General features: G+C 35.1%; 2 protein-coding genes across 4 annotated transcripts in view; one reads left to right on the forward strand and one right to left on the reverse strand.

Annotated features, from left to right (window-relative positions):
* The first annotated feature begins 5,272 nt into the window (after positions 1-5,272).
* LOC306882522 (solute carrier family 66 member 3-like) lies at positions 5,273-12,018 on the forward strand. 3 transcript variants are annotated; one of them, XR_013785258.1, is made up of 8 exons: positions 5,310-5,579; positions 6,922-7,004; positions 7,090-7,159; positions 10,063-10,120; positions 10,258-10,378; positions 10,455-10,496; positions 10,576-10,885; positions 10,941-12,018. XR_013785258.1 is itself a non-coding variant. In XM_079437202.1 (7 exons), the coding sequence occupies exons 1-7, from the start codon at positions 5,434-5,436 to the stop codon at positions 10,665-10,667; spliced, it is 612 nt and encodes a 203-aa protein (XP_079293328.1). In that variant the 5' UTR covers positions 5,273-5,433; the 3' UTR covers positions 10,668-12,018. The 3 variants fall into 3 exon arrangements, 2 of the variants coding, with proteins under 2 accessions (XP_079293328.1, XP_079293329.1); XM_079437202.1 differs by having other exon boundaries at positions 5,273-5,579; positions 10,576-12,018; XM_079437203.1 differs by lacking the exons at positions 10,455-10,496; positions 10,576-10,885 and having other exon boundaries at positions 10,258-10,382; positions 10,941-12,012.
* Positions 12,019-12,039: 21 nt separating this feature from the next.
* Positions 12,040-16,752, reverse strand: part of LOC306882521 (rho-associated protein kinase 2-like) — a 61,754-nt gene continuing 57,041 nt past the window's right edge. The window contains exon 30 of the mRNA XM_079437201.1: positions 12,040-13,347. Coding sequence (XP_079293327.1) covers positions 13,344-13,347 — 4 coding nt within the window. The 3' untranslated portion in view covers positions 12,040-13,343. The remainder of the gene's footprint in view (positions 13,348-16,752) is intronic.

Raw genomic sequence — 16,752 nt, forward strand, 5'->3', positions numbered from 1 at the left:
CTTGTTTAAGAAAAATCCCTCCTGGGTTTGCTATCAAGAGTACAATCAAAACCAGTGGAGAGGTCAGTAAGCGTCTCGGGCAGCTGTGAGCTGGTGTCAAGGGTGCATTCTTGAGGTTTTTTTATGCTTTATTTTTTGCCAAATCCCAATCAGTGCTAAATTATGTTCATCACTTCCTTTCCAGCTACGGTTACAGGAACAGTTTCAGTTAGTTCCAAGGTGCCTCAGTGTAGAGTTCACTTACACATAATGCCAAGAACATTTAGCTTAAAGGTAGACTGGGTTGGTTAGGTGGACACAGAGCCAAAATGATTTTAGTTACACAGAGTACTGTAAGAGCTGAATGCATGGTTAGCACCTGGGTGCATAGGTTATTTGTTTTGACTAAAGTGGAGGAGTGAACCTTAAATCCAAGCGTGTGCGTATTTGTGTGTGTGTAATTGGGAGAAGGTGGATCGGGTTTCTGGCCAAAATGGAGTTCAGTTTGACAAAATATTCAAGTTTGCCTATTTATTTTGGGAGAAGATCTAAAATTTGTCAAGCAATGTGTCGGAAATCACAAGGATGATGAAGAAAAAAAAAAATCACCCAGATCAAAAATGCACTCTGATGATTTGGCAATATTGATGAATACAAAAGTTTCAGTCATACATGAAAAGAAGAAATAAATATAAACATTTTAATTTAAACAATTTCCTAAAAGAGCAGAACTGCAGATCAGACATTCTTTGTTTTACGTTTTTTGTTTGTTTTCTTTGCTTTAGTCACTTTGATATACTTTTTTCCTTTTTTAATTTTGTTGTTTTTATTTACTTTTTAATAGCAGTTTTATTTTGTTTTCTTTTTGTTTCGTTAATTTTTCCTGGTTTTTGGTTACTTTTATTCTTTTTTGTTTTGTTTTTCTTTTTCTTCTGTTTCTATCTTTTGTTTTGCATCTTTACTGTTGTTTTTTGTTTTGTTTTGTTTGATTTATTTATTTTTTCTCTGACTACTCTGATATAAACGGAATTTAACTGGCCAACACTGACCCAAATCTCCCCTTCAAACTTTACCACTTCTCTCTCTCCCCCTTTTCCCCTCTTCTTTTTTCTCTCTGCTCTTGGACGACGTACAAAGAAGAGTGCAATCCTACCCTATCCCGCTGTACATTTTACTGCAGGATTCAGTTTCACAGTGGTATATTTTTTTAAGAGTAGGCTCAGAGGTCTAATTGTGACTGGTTAGAGTAAGGACTGGATTTCTCTCTGGGGTTCGTATGTGGCGGAGTCTCATTCCAGTGTCAGATTTAAACACACACACACACATTCCTGTGTCAGACTTATTTTGTCAGTGCTGATACGGCTGGCTGACCCTCCGTCTGGATGGAGGTGTTACAGAGAGCAGATTGATAAAAAGGGCAAAATGTCAGAGAAGCTTAAACACACACACACACACACACACACACACACAAACACACACACACAGTATACACGCTCAGTCCATGTGTTTGGTGTGTGTGTGTGTGTGTGTGTGTTTATAGGAGAAACAGTGAATCTCAATGTTGATCTGAGAATCTTGATACTGCGTGTGCAGCGCAACCAAACGTACATTACATGTCTGGATTGGTCGCGAGGAGCCAGCAACAGCATCATATGTCGCTCTCATTATTGACTCAAATTTCCACGCTTCTTTCCTCTCTCTCCTCCTCCTCTTTCATTCTCAGCCCTTTTACTTCTCCCCTCTTATTTGTTTTCACTTACTTAAAGTAATTATTTACTAAGTTAGTATTTTAAATATGCCTCAGTGAACTATGGAAGCCTTTTTCCACCTCAGAGTAAAAAATGTAATTGTGAGATTTAAAAAAGAACATAAGTCACAATCATAGGAAATAAAGTTGCAATTACGAGAAATATTCGCAACTGCAAGAAATAGTCACATTGTGAAATACAAAGTCTCAATGCAAGACAAAGTTGCAAGAAAATTGCAAGATATAAAGTCTGCTTTGTAAGATATACAGTAGCAATTTTGCTAAATCATAGCTGAAATGGTGAACTATAGTCACAGTATGAGTTTTAAATCTACAATTGGGAAACTTTTTTTTACTCTGATATCCAGATGTTCTGAAAAAAAACCCATCAATTCATTTTTCACTCTGACCTATACAATTTTAATCCCATTTTTAAACTCACCTCCTCTATGAAAGTGTACTGTTAAAAGAAGCAGTTACAGCTTGTTTATGTTGATTAATAGGGTGTTTGAAGGACAATTTAAGGTCACGTCATTCTGAAATCACTTCCTATAGCTGCACACACCACCCAAACACCCATTACTGCTTATCTCACAGACATGAAATATGATTTTTTTCCACTTCCCTGTGTGTGCGTGTGTGACCTTGCTGTTGTAACCAGAGCAGCACAGACTGGGCTGGGACAGATATAGCCCTGAAACCCAACACTGTTGTAGTGTCTGCGGTCCCACGCAGACAAGACAATGACACCAGCAAAAACGTACGTGTGTGTGTGTGTGTGGGACGTAGCAGATGAAGCTGTCCTTGACAACAACAGAGAGAGACACTGTGTATGTATGTGTACATTGTATTGGAGAGTTAGTCATTGCACTTATGGTAAACACTGTAAAACTGTGTCTCAACTATTGTAAATGGCCACAAAACAATATCATTTCTTTCATAAAGTTCCAGTAATCTTTTACAAAATTGTTAAACACGGATTTGATTTGCTGTTCAGTGCTTTCTAAATTACATGATGGTGATCCAGAGTGTCTATTCTGGGGTTGCCAGATCTTCCTAAAAAATCAACTTCCCCAAAAACAAGCCCGAAATAAGCAAATTCTCTCACCAAAATACACCACTGTTCAAAAGTCTGGGGTAAGAAAGACTTTGGTGCTCAAGAATGATTTCATATTGTGAGTGTTGGAAATAGTTAGTGCTGCTAGTATTTTTGTGGATTCTTTGATGAATGGAAAGTTCAAAAGAACAGAATTGTTACTGTCACTTATGATCAATTTAATGCACCTTTGTTGAATAGAATTTAATTTGAAAAAAACTAATATTTTACTGGCCTCAAACTTTTGAAAACTAGTATAAGTCTAAAAATAAGCCATTTTTATATGAAAATCAACAAAAACACGGGAGTTAAATGTGGAGTCATGTGCAAACAATTGGGGATATTTAAAAACTGCTGCTAGTAGTCGGGTCACACTTTCATGCAATTGGGGCAAATAAATACAAGACTTAATTTTGGAAATGATCCCAAAACAATGCGACCCATATTTACAAGTAACTTCATAAAAAAGGACCAAAGTTGCTTACAATGAAAGGACATGGCAACATTAGTCCACTAGAGGGAAGTGAATTGTGTTCTGTCAACAAGCTTGAAGAAGCACAGATGAGAGATGCAAGGAGTTAAAATGAACTGAAATAACAAACCATAGAGCTTGAGTGCAATACTGTAATCCAAGAGCGTTTCAAAGGATGTACTAAAGAGGCGCCTGTTTCAGTGGCCAAACTGTCTTTCAGCCCCGAGGCTGGGTACAGAGAGAGCACTTGGCTTTTTCATTCACCAAAATTAGTCATTCTGAATGTTTGGAGGGCTTCTGTTTAATCAGTCAGGGGGAACATGAGCACTGCTGTGGCCAAAGATCAGCCACACGCACAGAAATAAGATGGAGACGCAGAAACCCATACAGCCCAACTCAAATACCAGCAAAACCAATCAATCAGTGCACCCCTCATCGAGCAGTGTTATACAACTCAAACTAAACAACAATCACAGCAACATCAGCTCTACTGTAATGATGTAAAATCAAGAGAACTGGAAAAGCAAGAGGCAGCTTAGATGTGAGATTTCAACATCTATAGTATATGACAAAGGGGTCAGTAATATCACGGCACTCCTGTAGCCATGTAAGAAATGTTTTTTCCCATCATTCCTGTGGACGGTATATTAAAAGGATGGCTTTGTCAACAGCCGGAATTATGCAACAACAAATTCTTATTTCTGCACTCTGTGTGAGAGGCATTATGTCTGTGTAAAATAGCAAGAGCAAACCGCAGTTTTTAAGGATCTAATGTTAAAAGTTTTTTGAGGCGAACATTTGAGCTGCCTTAATTCTTTGTGCTCTGTAATTAACAATGCCTGCTTGTTTAAAAAAAGCAAAACCCACTTTGTAAAACACACACACACACGAATAATAAAATCAACTTTGTTATCTGGCTAATATGGATGTATAGATGCTTTGTCTGTCCTGTATGAATCCGAGATTTTGCTAAATTTGCCCACCCTCACCTGTCCCACCCCTTTCATCCGAAACCTTGTACATTTACCCTTGTTGTTGTTTCTCAATCTTTTTTGTGTACTTGCAGAACATTTTATAGTATTATTTATTACTGGCAAGCCTTTGCATTAATTAAAAGCAAGAGAAATGGTTCTTTGAACAGGGTAGCAAGAGGCAGCAAAGCTGCTCAATGAAAAGTATGTCTGTTTTTTTTTTTTTTTTTTTTTTTCTAAATTAAAGGAAACGGCAAGAGTAAAAGAAAAAAGATAAACTTGTCTTTTGATCATGAAGTTGTTATAAAACTTGTTGCTTTAAAATGTATCATTTTTGTGTTGTAACAGTATTTGTTTAACCCAGTGAATTGCTTATTAAAAACAAATAAATAGAGGCACACTCCAATTCTCATTTCTCCAAGAGTGCTCTTGATTTTGTATTTTGATTGATTGTTTAATTTATTTATAGCTGGGTCATTTTCAAATATGTTGACTTTCTAACTTGATTTTAAAAATTGATAGACTTAATTAATTGGTGCCACTATAAAATCTTAAAATACTACAGAGGAGACTAAAATGAATAAATTATACAAATAATTTCTTTTGATTCAATAATAATATTTCATGTAAGCGTGTACTGAAACGACTCACTTAAAACATTGTAAATTGTGGGTTAATGTTCACATTTGAACCTGAGAAGTTCTTATGCTTTTTCCAAATTACATTTTTAAAGACTGATGACATGCAGTCTTTACTTTGAAAATATTTATATATAATTTATTTATTTAGCACAGGTTCTTGCACTATTTAATGTGTGCAAACAAAGTGAGAGAAAAAAAGTAATAAACAAGTAGGCCTAAAATAACTATGCTATATAATGGTCTACCAGATAAATGGGTACAAAGCAAGGAACTGTGAAATTAAAATCATAAAAGTCAAACGTTTTATATTGTTTAATAGCTTGTATAGTTATATAGTTGTGTAGGGGCGATTTCGGATACAGCCGCAGTCAAGAAGAAGCTGCAGGAATGAGCTACGGGCGCTGCGGAGGGTCAAATATCGCGCGGCGCGCTGATGTGTGCGGAAGTGCCGCTGATTAAGATACTAACATCTGGAGCCGCTTCGTGCCAGGATCCCACGAGCGGATCACAGAGAGGGATTAACAGAGATGGACGGCAACTGGACGCTGCATCTGGCGAACTTCAGCACTCTGTTCGTCTGTATGGTGCTGAAGCTCCCGCAGATCTTCGTGCTGTTGCGGGCCAGAGCCACCGCTGGAGTCAGTCTGAACAGTCTGCTGCTCGAGCTGCTCGGGTAAGAACCTCACACTGACTCATCTCTGAAATCAGTCTGCTGCTGCAGGAAAGCGAGGCGAAGACATGCGGATTGAGCTGCATCCTGTCATTCATACAAATACAGTGTATCGATGTTCTAGCGGCGTATGACAAGTGTATGTGCATGTAACGTACAGGGGATGTATTGATGTGTTCTGATGTTGCTTTAAGTATATTTTAAAGTAATTTTCACCATTAGTTTAATTAAATGAAACCAAAGTTTATTATATACATAACATTAGTGCACTATGCATATGCAAGTATAAACAGAGAATGTATTACACTGGGGTCTTCAACTTTTGCAGCCCTGATGTACAGAGGGACCCATTGTTACATATAAAGCATCCTAAACCATGACTTTAACAGCAGTAATCACTGGATTGTAAAAAAATATTTGCACTCCAAAAAAAAAAAAAGCACTCATAAATAAATACATTTTTAAAAATTTAAAATTTTTTTTTTAGAATGGAATGAATGGAAATGTCCACTGCACTATAATTGTGCGTGTGGGCATTAAATTAATTTGTATATGTTTTTAATGCGTATTTCTTCACACAGCAATCCACAATGTATCATTTTTACAGCTTTAGTATTTTTGTGTTTTTCTCACTTTTATTTAAATATCTAAAATTCTATTTTAAAACTTTTTAATTTGATACATTTCAGTAACCTTAATTCATTTCAAAACATTTGACTTCATGACATTTTACATTTGTATGAATATCCATTATTAGTTTTTTTATGGCTAGCATTATGGTTATGACTAATCATTGTTAACAACACAAAACACAAAACTGAAACAGGGTTATTATCAGCAATTAAAAATAAAAATAAAACCATAAAAACCATTTTTTTTTACTTGAAATAAAATAATTATCTGAAATAAAATATAAAAAAAAAATCTTTTTTTTTTAAACTTAACTTATTTTATTTTACTTTAATATTTTATTTATCTTTAAGTACTAAAATAATACAAACTAAACAGATTAAAACAAATAAAAATTAAAAGAAAAAAAGAGACAGACATATTGTTTTTAAAAACAAATATAAATGACAAAAACAACTAAATTACTAAAACTAAAAATAATTAAAATAAAATGTAAAATATTTACAAAAACTGTAACAGTATATCAGTTATACTAAAATAACAGTGGCCTGAAAACATGCGTGTATTGTATACTACCATATTAAATTATTTATTATCAGATTTTAGAGATTTGTTAATTATAGTTGGTGGACCCCGGTATTAAATATCAACTGTATGTTTTTATGGATGGCCAGAAAGTGTCCAACCCAGTTCTTCCTCTTCTGCCTGTGTGTAGGTTTATAGTGTTCATGTCCTATCAGATGTATTATGACTACCCACCGCTCACATACCTGGAGTATCCCATCCTCATTGCACAAGGTGAGCACAGCTGACAGACCAGACTCTGATGCTTAAGCACTTCAAATCCAGTCTCAGTTGTAATTTCAAGCTTGTATGTCCACAGATGTCATTGTGCTCCTGTTAATCCTGCACTACAACGGGAACATGAAACACAGCCTCATATACGCAGCACTGTATCCTTCACACCCATGCTGTCAGGTTATGCGATATATATATATATATATATATATATATATATATATATATATATATATATATGTGTGTGTATATATATATATATATATATATATATATATATATGGGTAGTTGACAAATAGGCAGTAAAAAAAAAAAACTTTTTTTAAAAAGAAATGCATATATTTATCTAGTGTGAAGTCTGATCTTTGAGAAAATATAAAGGGTCACTAACTTCGTCAATTCTTTCACTGCTTTTTTTTTTTTTTACATTTCTACTGAACTGTACCATAAATTTTTCCTATGGTTTGACATAGCAAAAATTAATTTAAAAAAAAACTCTTAATAATACATAAATAGCAAAAGAGAGATTTATATTCATTGTTAGACACTTCTTTTCATATAGTGCTATTTATTTAATATGAAATTATAATTAACATAATTTTTTTCCCTATGACTTGTTCGACAATTTCAAGACAATCTTTGCTGTCATTTGTTCAAAACTGCTGAAAATTATACCATTTTAAGTTGAGTGATATTTGTATCTCCCTTATTGCAATAGTCAACGGTTTGTTTTTAAAGATATTTTGATATAAAAACAAATCTGTGGTTCTTTTATGTGTGTCACACTAAAAGACAGAAATGGTAGTTATTACATAATTTATATTTAATTTTGAACATGTCAAAGGAGAAAGTTTAATTTTGATACAAACAATATCAACATTTATTTTAAACAAAACAAAAAAATAATTTATCAACAAAATTCAGTCTCGTAGTCCATCATGAATTCTTCTAGCCCCCGCTGCACATGCTGTACAGCTAAATATGATTGATATTCAAACTATATTCATTAAGATGTGAATTACATTTTTTAAACTATATGGCTACTATTTTTAAGGCATCATTTTTATTGTATTTACTTTCTGCATTGTTCTCTTAGGATCTCCTCCCTTCTGCGTGGATCCCTGTTCATTTTCTCTATATATTTCCGTGTCCTCTCTCTTCCACTAATTTCTCTCCCTCAATTCTTTCTGTCTCAAAAACAAAGTATCACATTTTGCTTATTGATTATTTTCATGACACTTTATAACAGTACAGGTTTCCGGAAAAACAACAGAAAATAATTTAATTAATGACAACACTGAAAATGATAAAAAAAAATAATAAAAAGGAGTTAAAAAAGATCTTTGTCCTGTGGTGTGACAGTACAGGCGTCACACCGGAGGACATTTTCTGTCACACCGGAGGACGGTTTCAGCCTTTTTCTGTCAATTAATGACCTTGCTATTCCGAGCTAACCTCTCATTAGCATATCATTTTCCATGATTATGTAGTTTAACATGCAGTTTTTAATTAAAAAACTTTGGTCACACCAAAGGACAACAAAACATAACACTTTTGTAGTGGTTCCAAAAAAGAACAATTCCATATTTGAACAATTCTGAGACAAAAATTGACCATGTGCACGTCATGGGCTTCACAGGGGGCTTCAGTAACACGACCATGAATGGGGTACTTCAACTAATTAATGTTTTTTTCTGGAATTGGCCGAATTAAAATCAGGAATTAGGGCTGTCGCAATATTTGTGTTAGCACAACCGCAGATGAATGCAACAACCGCGATATTTCCGTCTTTGAGCCGTCTTTTTCTTAAGGTTACACCCTTCTTATTTTACACTTCGTGCATGTGTACTGAATATTAGTAATGATAACAATGTGTACCATGCTGATTTGTACAGAGGCTCAGTAAATTTACACTTAACAAGCCTAAACAGACAGCGAATGAGAGAGAGATCGACTGATCGCGTGCGATTACCTGCGTCTGTCCTTCAGGCCGAGTCATGTATATTTGTGAAAACAGGTTGTCATGTCCAAGGAAAGCGAAATCTGTCTTAGCATCGATGCATTGCTGGTCAGCTGAGCCTTTAAAAGTGGCGCTAAAAGTTCAAATGATTGCCACAGCGTGTTTCATTACATCTCTCTTTGAATGAATCAGCATTTTTGAACGTGTAGTTGAATGAACGGTTTAAAGACTCACTCAAAGACAGTCTCTTGATGCCACCTTGTGGCGAAACAATGAAACTGAACTGACTCACAGCCCGTCCAGAACACGCAAATATCAACAGAAAAAGTATCTTGTCAGTCAGATTCGAGAATCAGAACTAACTGTTATATAGGCTAACATTAGACTAACGATTTTATTATCATGTTTATGTTTTGTTATGTAGACCGTTATTTTGTCATTCTCTTCTGTTTACTTCACTTCCTGTTTCAAAGCGATTTAGTTTCGGTTTCATTGGTTTCTGAATATGACCTCATTACATCGTAACACACACACAGATTATATATATATATATATATATATAAGATATGCGGTAATACCGCATACCGCGCTATTGAACCACTCAAAATTACCGCAAGAGAAATTCCTTCACCGCGACAGCCCTAGATATGGTGTCACACCATAGGACATGGTTTTCAGAAAGAAAATTGATCACGTTCCTTCGCTTTCAGAAATATATGGATGAAAAAAAATATTGCCATTTACTAAAATAGACACTCGTACAATTATGCCGGATGCATTTATTAAAATTTTTATGCTTTTCTTTTTCATTTAGAAAAGTTTTAATTTATTGAACCATGCTTGAGACGGTCACACCATAGGACAATTTTGAGATTTGGCTCAAAAAATAAATAAAAATCGAATAACACTGCAAAGTTTATAACAACAGGTCCATGTAGGACAAAGAAATGTTTAACCATTTACTGCATTTTGAATAACGACAATATTAATTATATTCATTTTTATCTTGTGGGACAGTGAAAATGCCATGTCACATCAACAACTCTATATATATTTAATGAATAGGATAGTTTTTCATTCCTTTACTGTAAGAATCAGGTTTGTGGGTGGATGGCAGCTGCTTACAGTACAGAAGTGGGTGATTGATCTGGCCATGGTGAGAACATGCCACTATCGATCCATATACATTTGTATTAGTGTCATATATATAGATAGATTAATAGGCTCAGATTAAAGATAAAGCATTTTTGCAATTTCTCAGTTTTTGTTTTGTTTTTTGCCATTGTCTCTCAGAGTTTGTGCACTTTCATTAGTGCTGGCAGTAAACTGGCACAGCTTCAGTGTCTGTGGCGCTCAAAGGACTCTGGGCAGGTCAGCTCTCTCACCTGGGCTCTGGCTACATATACATGCCTGGGTAAGTGACACGAAAGGAAAACTAAGCACTTCTCCAGTCTGTCGTATTAATATTGAGTGTTTGCTCTGTTTGTCAGTACGGATCTTCACCACCGTCATCACCACAGGAGACACACAAGGTCAGTAAGAGCTTCCTGATGGGATGTGAACTTTAGTGAAGTGTTGATTGTCATCTTTCTTTCCTTTTTTCTTCTCCAGTTCTCATACGGTTTGTCGTCATGAGCATTCTGAACATGTGGGTCACAGTCACAGTCATCTACTACAAACCTCATGCAGTGAAACAAGATTAAGAGGATGCAACTTGCTGCACAGAGTTTATCTCAGTGTATTCTCTGCTGTTGGAATTGTTTTTTTTTTTGAAGAAGACGACAAACTAAACTAGATTCAGGTCAGGTGCTATTTGGATGTAACACTTTCTATATTGCAATTTACTGACTTTGGGTAAGTGTGTACAACCAAAAATCTTATCACAATGCTCTGGGTTTCCCAGTTGATTTAGTGCTTGCAAGCCACTTTTTTGTTGAAAATTTTAATCTTAGGTGTGCTTATATTATATATATAAGCACACCTAAGATTAAAATATATATATTGAATTCAAAATGCAACAATGACATATTATTTGCATACTGAATTGCAATTGGTCTTGTCTTTCTGGCTTCTATCAGACCATTTTTAGCCAGCTTTACACTTTGATTAAAGTTTTCCACACTTTTATTTTGCTGCTTTGCAAGCACTAGTATTTTCTTCAGAACATGCAAATCTATCATGTATTAGGATGTGGGACAGTGTTTTTTTGTTTTGTTTTTCCAGTATAATTCATATTCCCATGAAGGAAAACAGATATGAATGTTGTAGACTCACAAATGATGAATCATATTTGATATATAGCAGAAGTCTATATGAGAAATAGTGTTATGAAACAGTAAAAACATTCCTATCATTCACTGATTCCAACACTTTCTTATAATTCCTGGTAGTTTTCTTGCCTGTAACTCCCTGTATTTGTACATGTTCAGATATACTGTATATGCTTTTTAAGTTGTTATACTACAAGAAGTTTAGTAATGGTCTATCTCTTCTTAGAAAGGGAAATATTTTTGAGCAATTTTCAAGCTAAAGAACTGTTCAGATTGATTAATGATATCAGGTCGCTGAAGAGACTGTTTACTGTAGTTCATAAATGGTTACATATGCTGAAATATGCACTATTTTTATATTGATCTGTATTATATGGCGATATAATGAACATATGGGAATTATTAATGCAAAACCAATAAACCATAGGACTCTTTTTAACTCTCCAATGTTCTAGTATAAGATTATTATATAGAAAATGATTTCATTAACTATTAGGTCTAAAGCACAACTACGGTTTCTTTTGTGAGTACTTTAGATGTGTTCTTTTGTATTTTATAAATCAATAAACATTCCTTTTGTGTGAAAATGTGTGGATTTGTTTAGTTGGAGAATTCAATAGTTTTTTTTTTTTTTTAAATCATGTTTTATAAATTAAATTTTCAGAATTCTTCTTCTGTGAACACCCCAGATAATCAAGTGTCATTATTTGAGTGCAATAACTATCATTACAGATTATTATGCGTATTGACAATGTACTGTATGCTTTTCCTGTGATTAAAGTGGAAAGAAAAGTACAACCACATTGTTTATATTAAAACTTTACTTCCTTTTACTACATTCACAGCTATATACCTACATAACTCACTACTTTTGTTTACAAAAATAAGCAAATGTTATACAGGGTTTCCAAACAACACGGCTACATATGCTTTTCATTTTATGGTCAGATAGTACATCAATATAAAACATGCAAATCTGGAGGCAGCGTTTTAAGATTTAAAAAAAAGTGCCCAGACCTGTATAAATAGCAAACCAACTGGTAAGATGGCAGGTCAAATATACGCTGTATATTCATATATTTATATATATATAATGTGTAAAAGAACACGGATATGCATTCACAGAACACCCAGAGATACACACTGTTTGCTAGGGTGAAGATACACATAAAAAAAAAAAATTACTTCAAATTACAAAAACATTTTTTTTACAAAATACTTAGTGAATTTAAATGTGGTTTTCAGACATTCAGACACCGTCTTATGAACATTTCAGTTATGTGCTTGCAAAATGAATCAGTTTTTGGCGCAAGTCATAGCATGAGACCCAAAATTTCAACTTTTAACAGCTGATGATCAAATTCATAAGATGACCGGCCAAAAACTGCATGTGGGCAGGAGTTTCTAAAATGTTTCCAGCAGTCAAAGCTCACATCTAGATGCTGATCTCTGTTAATCATACCATCATTTCCCATTAATTAAGGTTCCTCCTCAGATTACATTTGACTCACACTAGGGAGTGAGCAGGACAGGTGTCCAGGAGAGCTTTGTGGGATGCATTCATGATCAGAGAAGGTTTAATCAAGCTTTGATCACACAGTGGAGTAAACAAAGGTAAAACACTACAAGAAGAAACACTACAGTTTGATTGCATTTACGAAGGAATGAGAAACATATGTAGTGGTGTTTTTTTTAGCCGTTTATGTGGTGTGTTGCACTACTGTCTATATTCAGCCATTAAAGACAACCAAAAAAAAAAAAAAAAGCCTATGGTCAGACCCAGCTGTTGTCCACATTCTCTGGCCGGTCCAGCGGGGTTCAATCTTAGCGTTCAGGTCAACTCTGGCCTCGAATGAATAAGAAGTTTGGTGTGATGCTGACCCTTCAGTTCTGTGTAGATCTGTTGTGCTCTTGAAGTCGAAGCAACGGTATGCCCAGAGAATAAAAGCCATATCACGACAGCAAAACCTTCATCAATATTTGTGCATCTCTCACTGTTTTGGGATTTGCCAAAATGTGTGAAAAGTTACGACAAAGGTCTTTAGTTGGTGTGACAGGAAGAACCCCAAATCACCATGTAGCAGCACCAGAATCCCAATATAAGGACACTTAACTAGAGAATGAGGGGGAAATAGAGAAAGACAAAGAAAAGGTTAGTTTCACCACATTTTAACCCAAGAGGAAAGAAAAATCCTTCAGCCATTTATATATATAAAAAAAAAAAAAAGCACCACAGCGTGCCATCATGCTCAAAAGAAGCAGATTAACACACCTGCAAACACAACAGGTCACAAACGTTTATTGCAAAAGGGAACAAAACAGACCTAAAAATACTGTTTTGATACACATTCTCTCATTTAGTTTTTTCCTTTTACAGTACAGCTGAAATGTCTTCTTGATAAACACGGTTTGTAAACGTAATCAAATGGACTCATTTGTTCAGAAGGCTGTTGGTGGAGTCTTCTCGCCTCATCTTTGGAGTGTCCAGTCGAGAGGGACTAGGGCAAGAGGGTCAAAGGTCAAATAAGAAACAAGCAGGCCAAATACCAATTCTCTGAACAGACATCTTCTCCATTAGTAAATGAGAAATGATTGGAGAAACGATTGCATTGGAGGGCAGAGGGTGTTTATGAGAATTGGTACAGAACCCTCTGTTGGATTATTGCAAATTCTCCATATCCCATTTTAGCCAAATCTTTCACACAAATAGTTAACACTCACATGCTTAAATTTGCTTCAACAGCAAACGAATCCCACTGCACGCAAAAAATAGGCACTCCATGACTCTGTTCCAAAACCAAGTGAGCAGCCTAGAGTTTAGTGTTAGCACAAAAATATTTACACATACAAATTCTGAATAATATCGCATTTTCAATTGGATTTACCTGGTTTTAATCAATTTTGATAAGAAATTTTATTTAGATTTATAATTAACACCACTTTAATATCATTGTATAGAAACACTTTAAGGTGTTCTTGTTACACGTTACATGCACTTACTATTATAATAACAATAAATTATGAATAATTACATGCAAGTAACTAAGCCAAACCCTAATCCTAACCGAAACCATAGAGTAAGTACATGTAGTTAATTAATATTATTCAGTACTTAAATGTATAATTACACTGTAACAAGGACACCTTAAAATAAAGTGTAACCCATTTTATTCACAATTTTGTACAGATTATTTTAGACGTATACTACTATTCAAAATTCTAGGGTCAGCAAGGTTTATTTTTTAAAGAAAATTTATACTTTTATTTTACAAGAAAGCATTACATTGACAAAAGTGACAGTAAAGAAGTTTAGCTCGTTACAAAATACATCCATTTCAAATAAATGTATTGATAATAAAATATCTCTTGAGCATTTAATCAGCATCATTTATAATGATTTCTGAAGAATCTTGTGACATTGAAGCCTGGAGTAATAATTCAGCTTTGCAATCACTGGAATAAATTACACTTCAAAATAAATTCAAATAGAAAATAGTTATTTTAAATTGTATTAATATTTCACAATATTATTGCTTTTACTGTATTTTTAACCAAATAACTGCAGCTTTGTTGAGCATAAGAGACTTATGAACACCCTCTTACTGACCCCAAACTGACAAACGTCTGATGTTAAAATTCTATTTTGTTTAAATAAATACGCTACAAGTGAATTTAGGCATCACAACATTATAATTTACTGTATATAAAACATTACATTTACTGGAATTACTTACTGTAAAGATTCCCCTCGTGTGTATTACATTACAGTAAAGTAGGTTGGTTCAGAGGTTTTGGAACAGAGCCCCTATGCAAGTAGTTACCCTGTTTGAACCCTACACATGCTCCTCAGAAATTAAACGTATGGTCATAATCTACATCATCCACGTCATCCAGAGCCCAGTGCCAGTCCTGAAGCTCCGAATCCAGAGGCCTGCAGGTGGAGGAGAGAGCATTCAGCCTTCACCAACCTCACTACAGATCGTCTCAGTAAGGTTTGGAGGTAGTTCGCTAAGGTGACGCTACAACTTGGCACATAAGAGGTAATTACTATAACTGAGAACCTTAAAAAAAAGACTGGCCACTGCTCAATGTCAGGCTGTACATCTGTATGCATCTTGAGTTTGGTGATAAATGTGCAATCAAGTTGAAGATACAGACCTCTACGTGAGAAGTTTGATGCATACCTTTAGTATTTAGCCTTTAAATTCACTTTTACTAATCACAAAAAAAAAAAAAAAAAAAAAAAAAAGAAAAGAGAAAAGAGAATGCCCAAGCTGTCATCTTACATCCCAAGTTACAAAAAGTAGCCCATCGTAACACTGTTTAAGCTTTATATCTGGTTAGCCACCATTAGCAAAGACCGTAAATGTTATTCTGCTAGTCAAGCACTGCGATGTAAACCTTGAAAGCTCTTGAATGATGTTACTGAAGCATGCTAAAGCTTAACATCAATACATCCTCCATCCAACTTCCAGGTCGGCCATGTTCTTCTCTCACCCCGTGTTGAACGGATCTGGAGCACAGGGTCTGAGACTTTCCTCTTTCTTGTCCATGTGCTCTTTGTGGCATTTGATCTGGCATCTCAGGCATTCCAGAGCCAGAGGAGGTTTGAACATGCTCCACAGGGGTTTGGTACAGGCCTCACAGTTGGCAGGAAAGTGGTAGAATAAAGGAAAAAACTCATGTCCCTTGTGGTAGATGAAGCCAGATTTCTCCGGACACGCTGTTGGTTCCTTTACGTTGTGCACAGACCTGTGTATCATATAGAGTAGCACTCTAGTGTGTAACCGGTGCCAAACACGTGCCTAGCGCTTCTGCACTGATTTTATGAGCAGCCATCTTATAATCAGACTTTACAGAACAAGATGGTAAAGGGACAGTTCACACAAAAATGAAAAACAGTGAACGGTCATCATTCACTCATTCTAATGTTGTTCCAAATTCGTATAACTTTATTTATTCCATGCAACAGAAAAGATATTTTACAATGTCCAAAAAAAGACAAAAAAAGAAGTTGTAAATTGAGCAAAGATAACTAAAGCAACATTTTCCAGAAAATACTATTTCAAACTGTTTACTTTATAAAACTCAATGTGTTGTTTCTTTGTGAAAATTTTAGATTTCTTGTGAAATTTGTCAAATTGATTCAAATTAAATCCTACGCAGATTTTTTTTCAGTGTACCAAAAATGTAATCTTGACAGCAAAATCATAAAAACAATAATATGGAAGCCCATTTCTGCCACTGAATAAAAAACAAAAAAGGTAATTGTGACATTTTCTCTCACAATTCTGACACTTTTTCCCCATTTTTATGTTCTTTATAACATGCAATTGAGAGTCAGAATTGTGAGATACAGTGAAAGCGAGGTGACGTGTGGCGACCCATACTCGGAATTTGTGCTCTGCATTTAACCCATCCAAGTGCACACACACACACCGTGAGCAGTGGGCAGCCATATTGATGCGGCGCCCGGGGAGCACAAGTCGTGGTATTGAGGGTGGAAGAGAGTGCTGGT

This window comes from Barbus barbus (genome assembly GCF_936440315.1).
Source record: "Barbus barbus genome assembly, chromosome: 16".
Taxonomy (NCBI): Eukaryota; Metazoa; Chordata; class Actinopteri; order Cypriniformes; family Cyprinidae; genus Barbus; species Barbus barbus.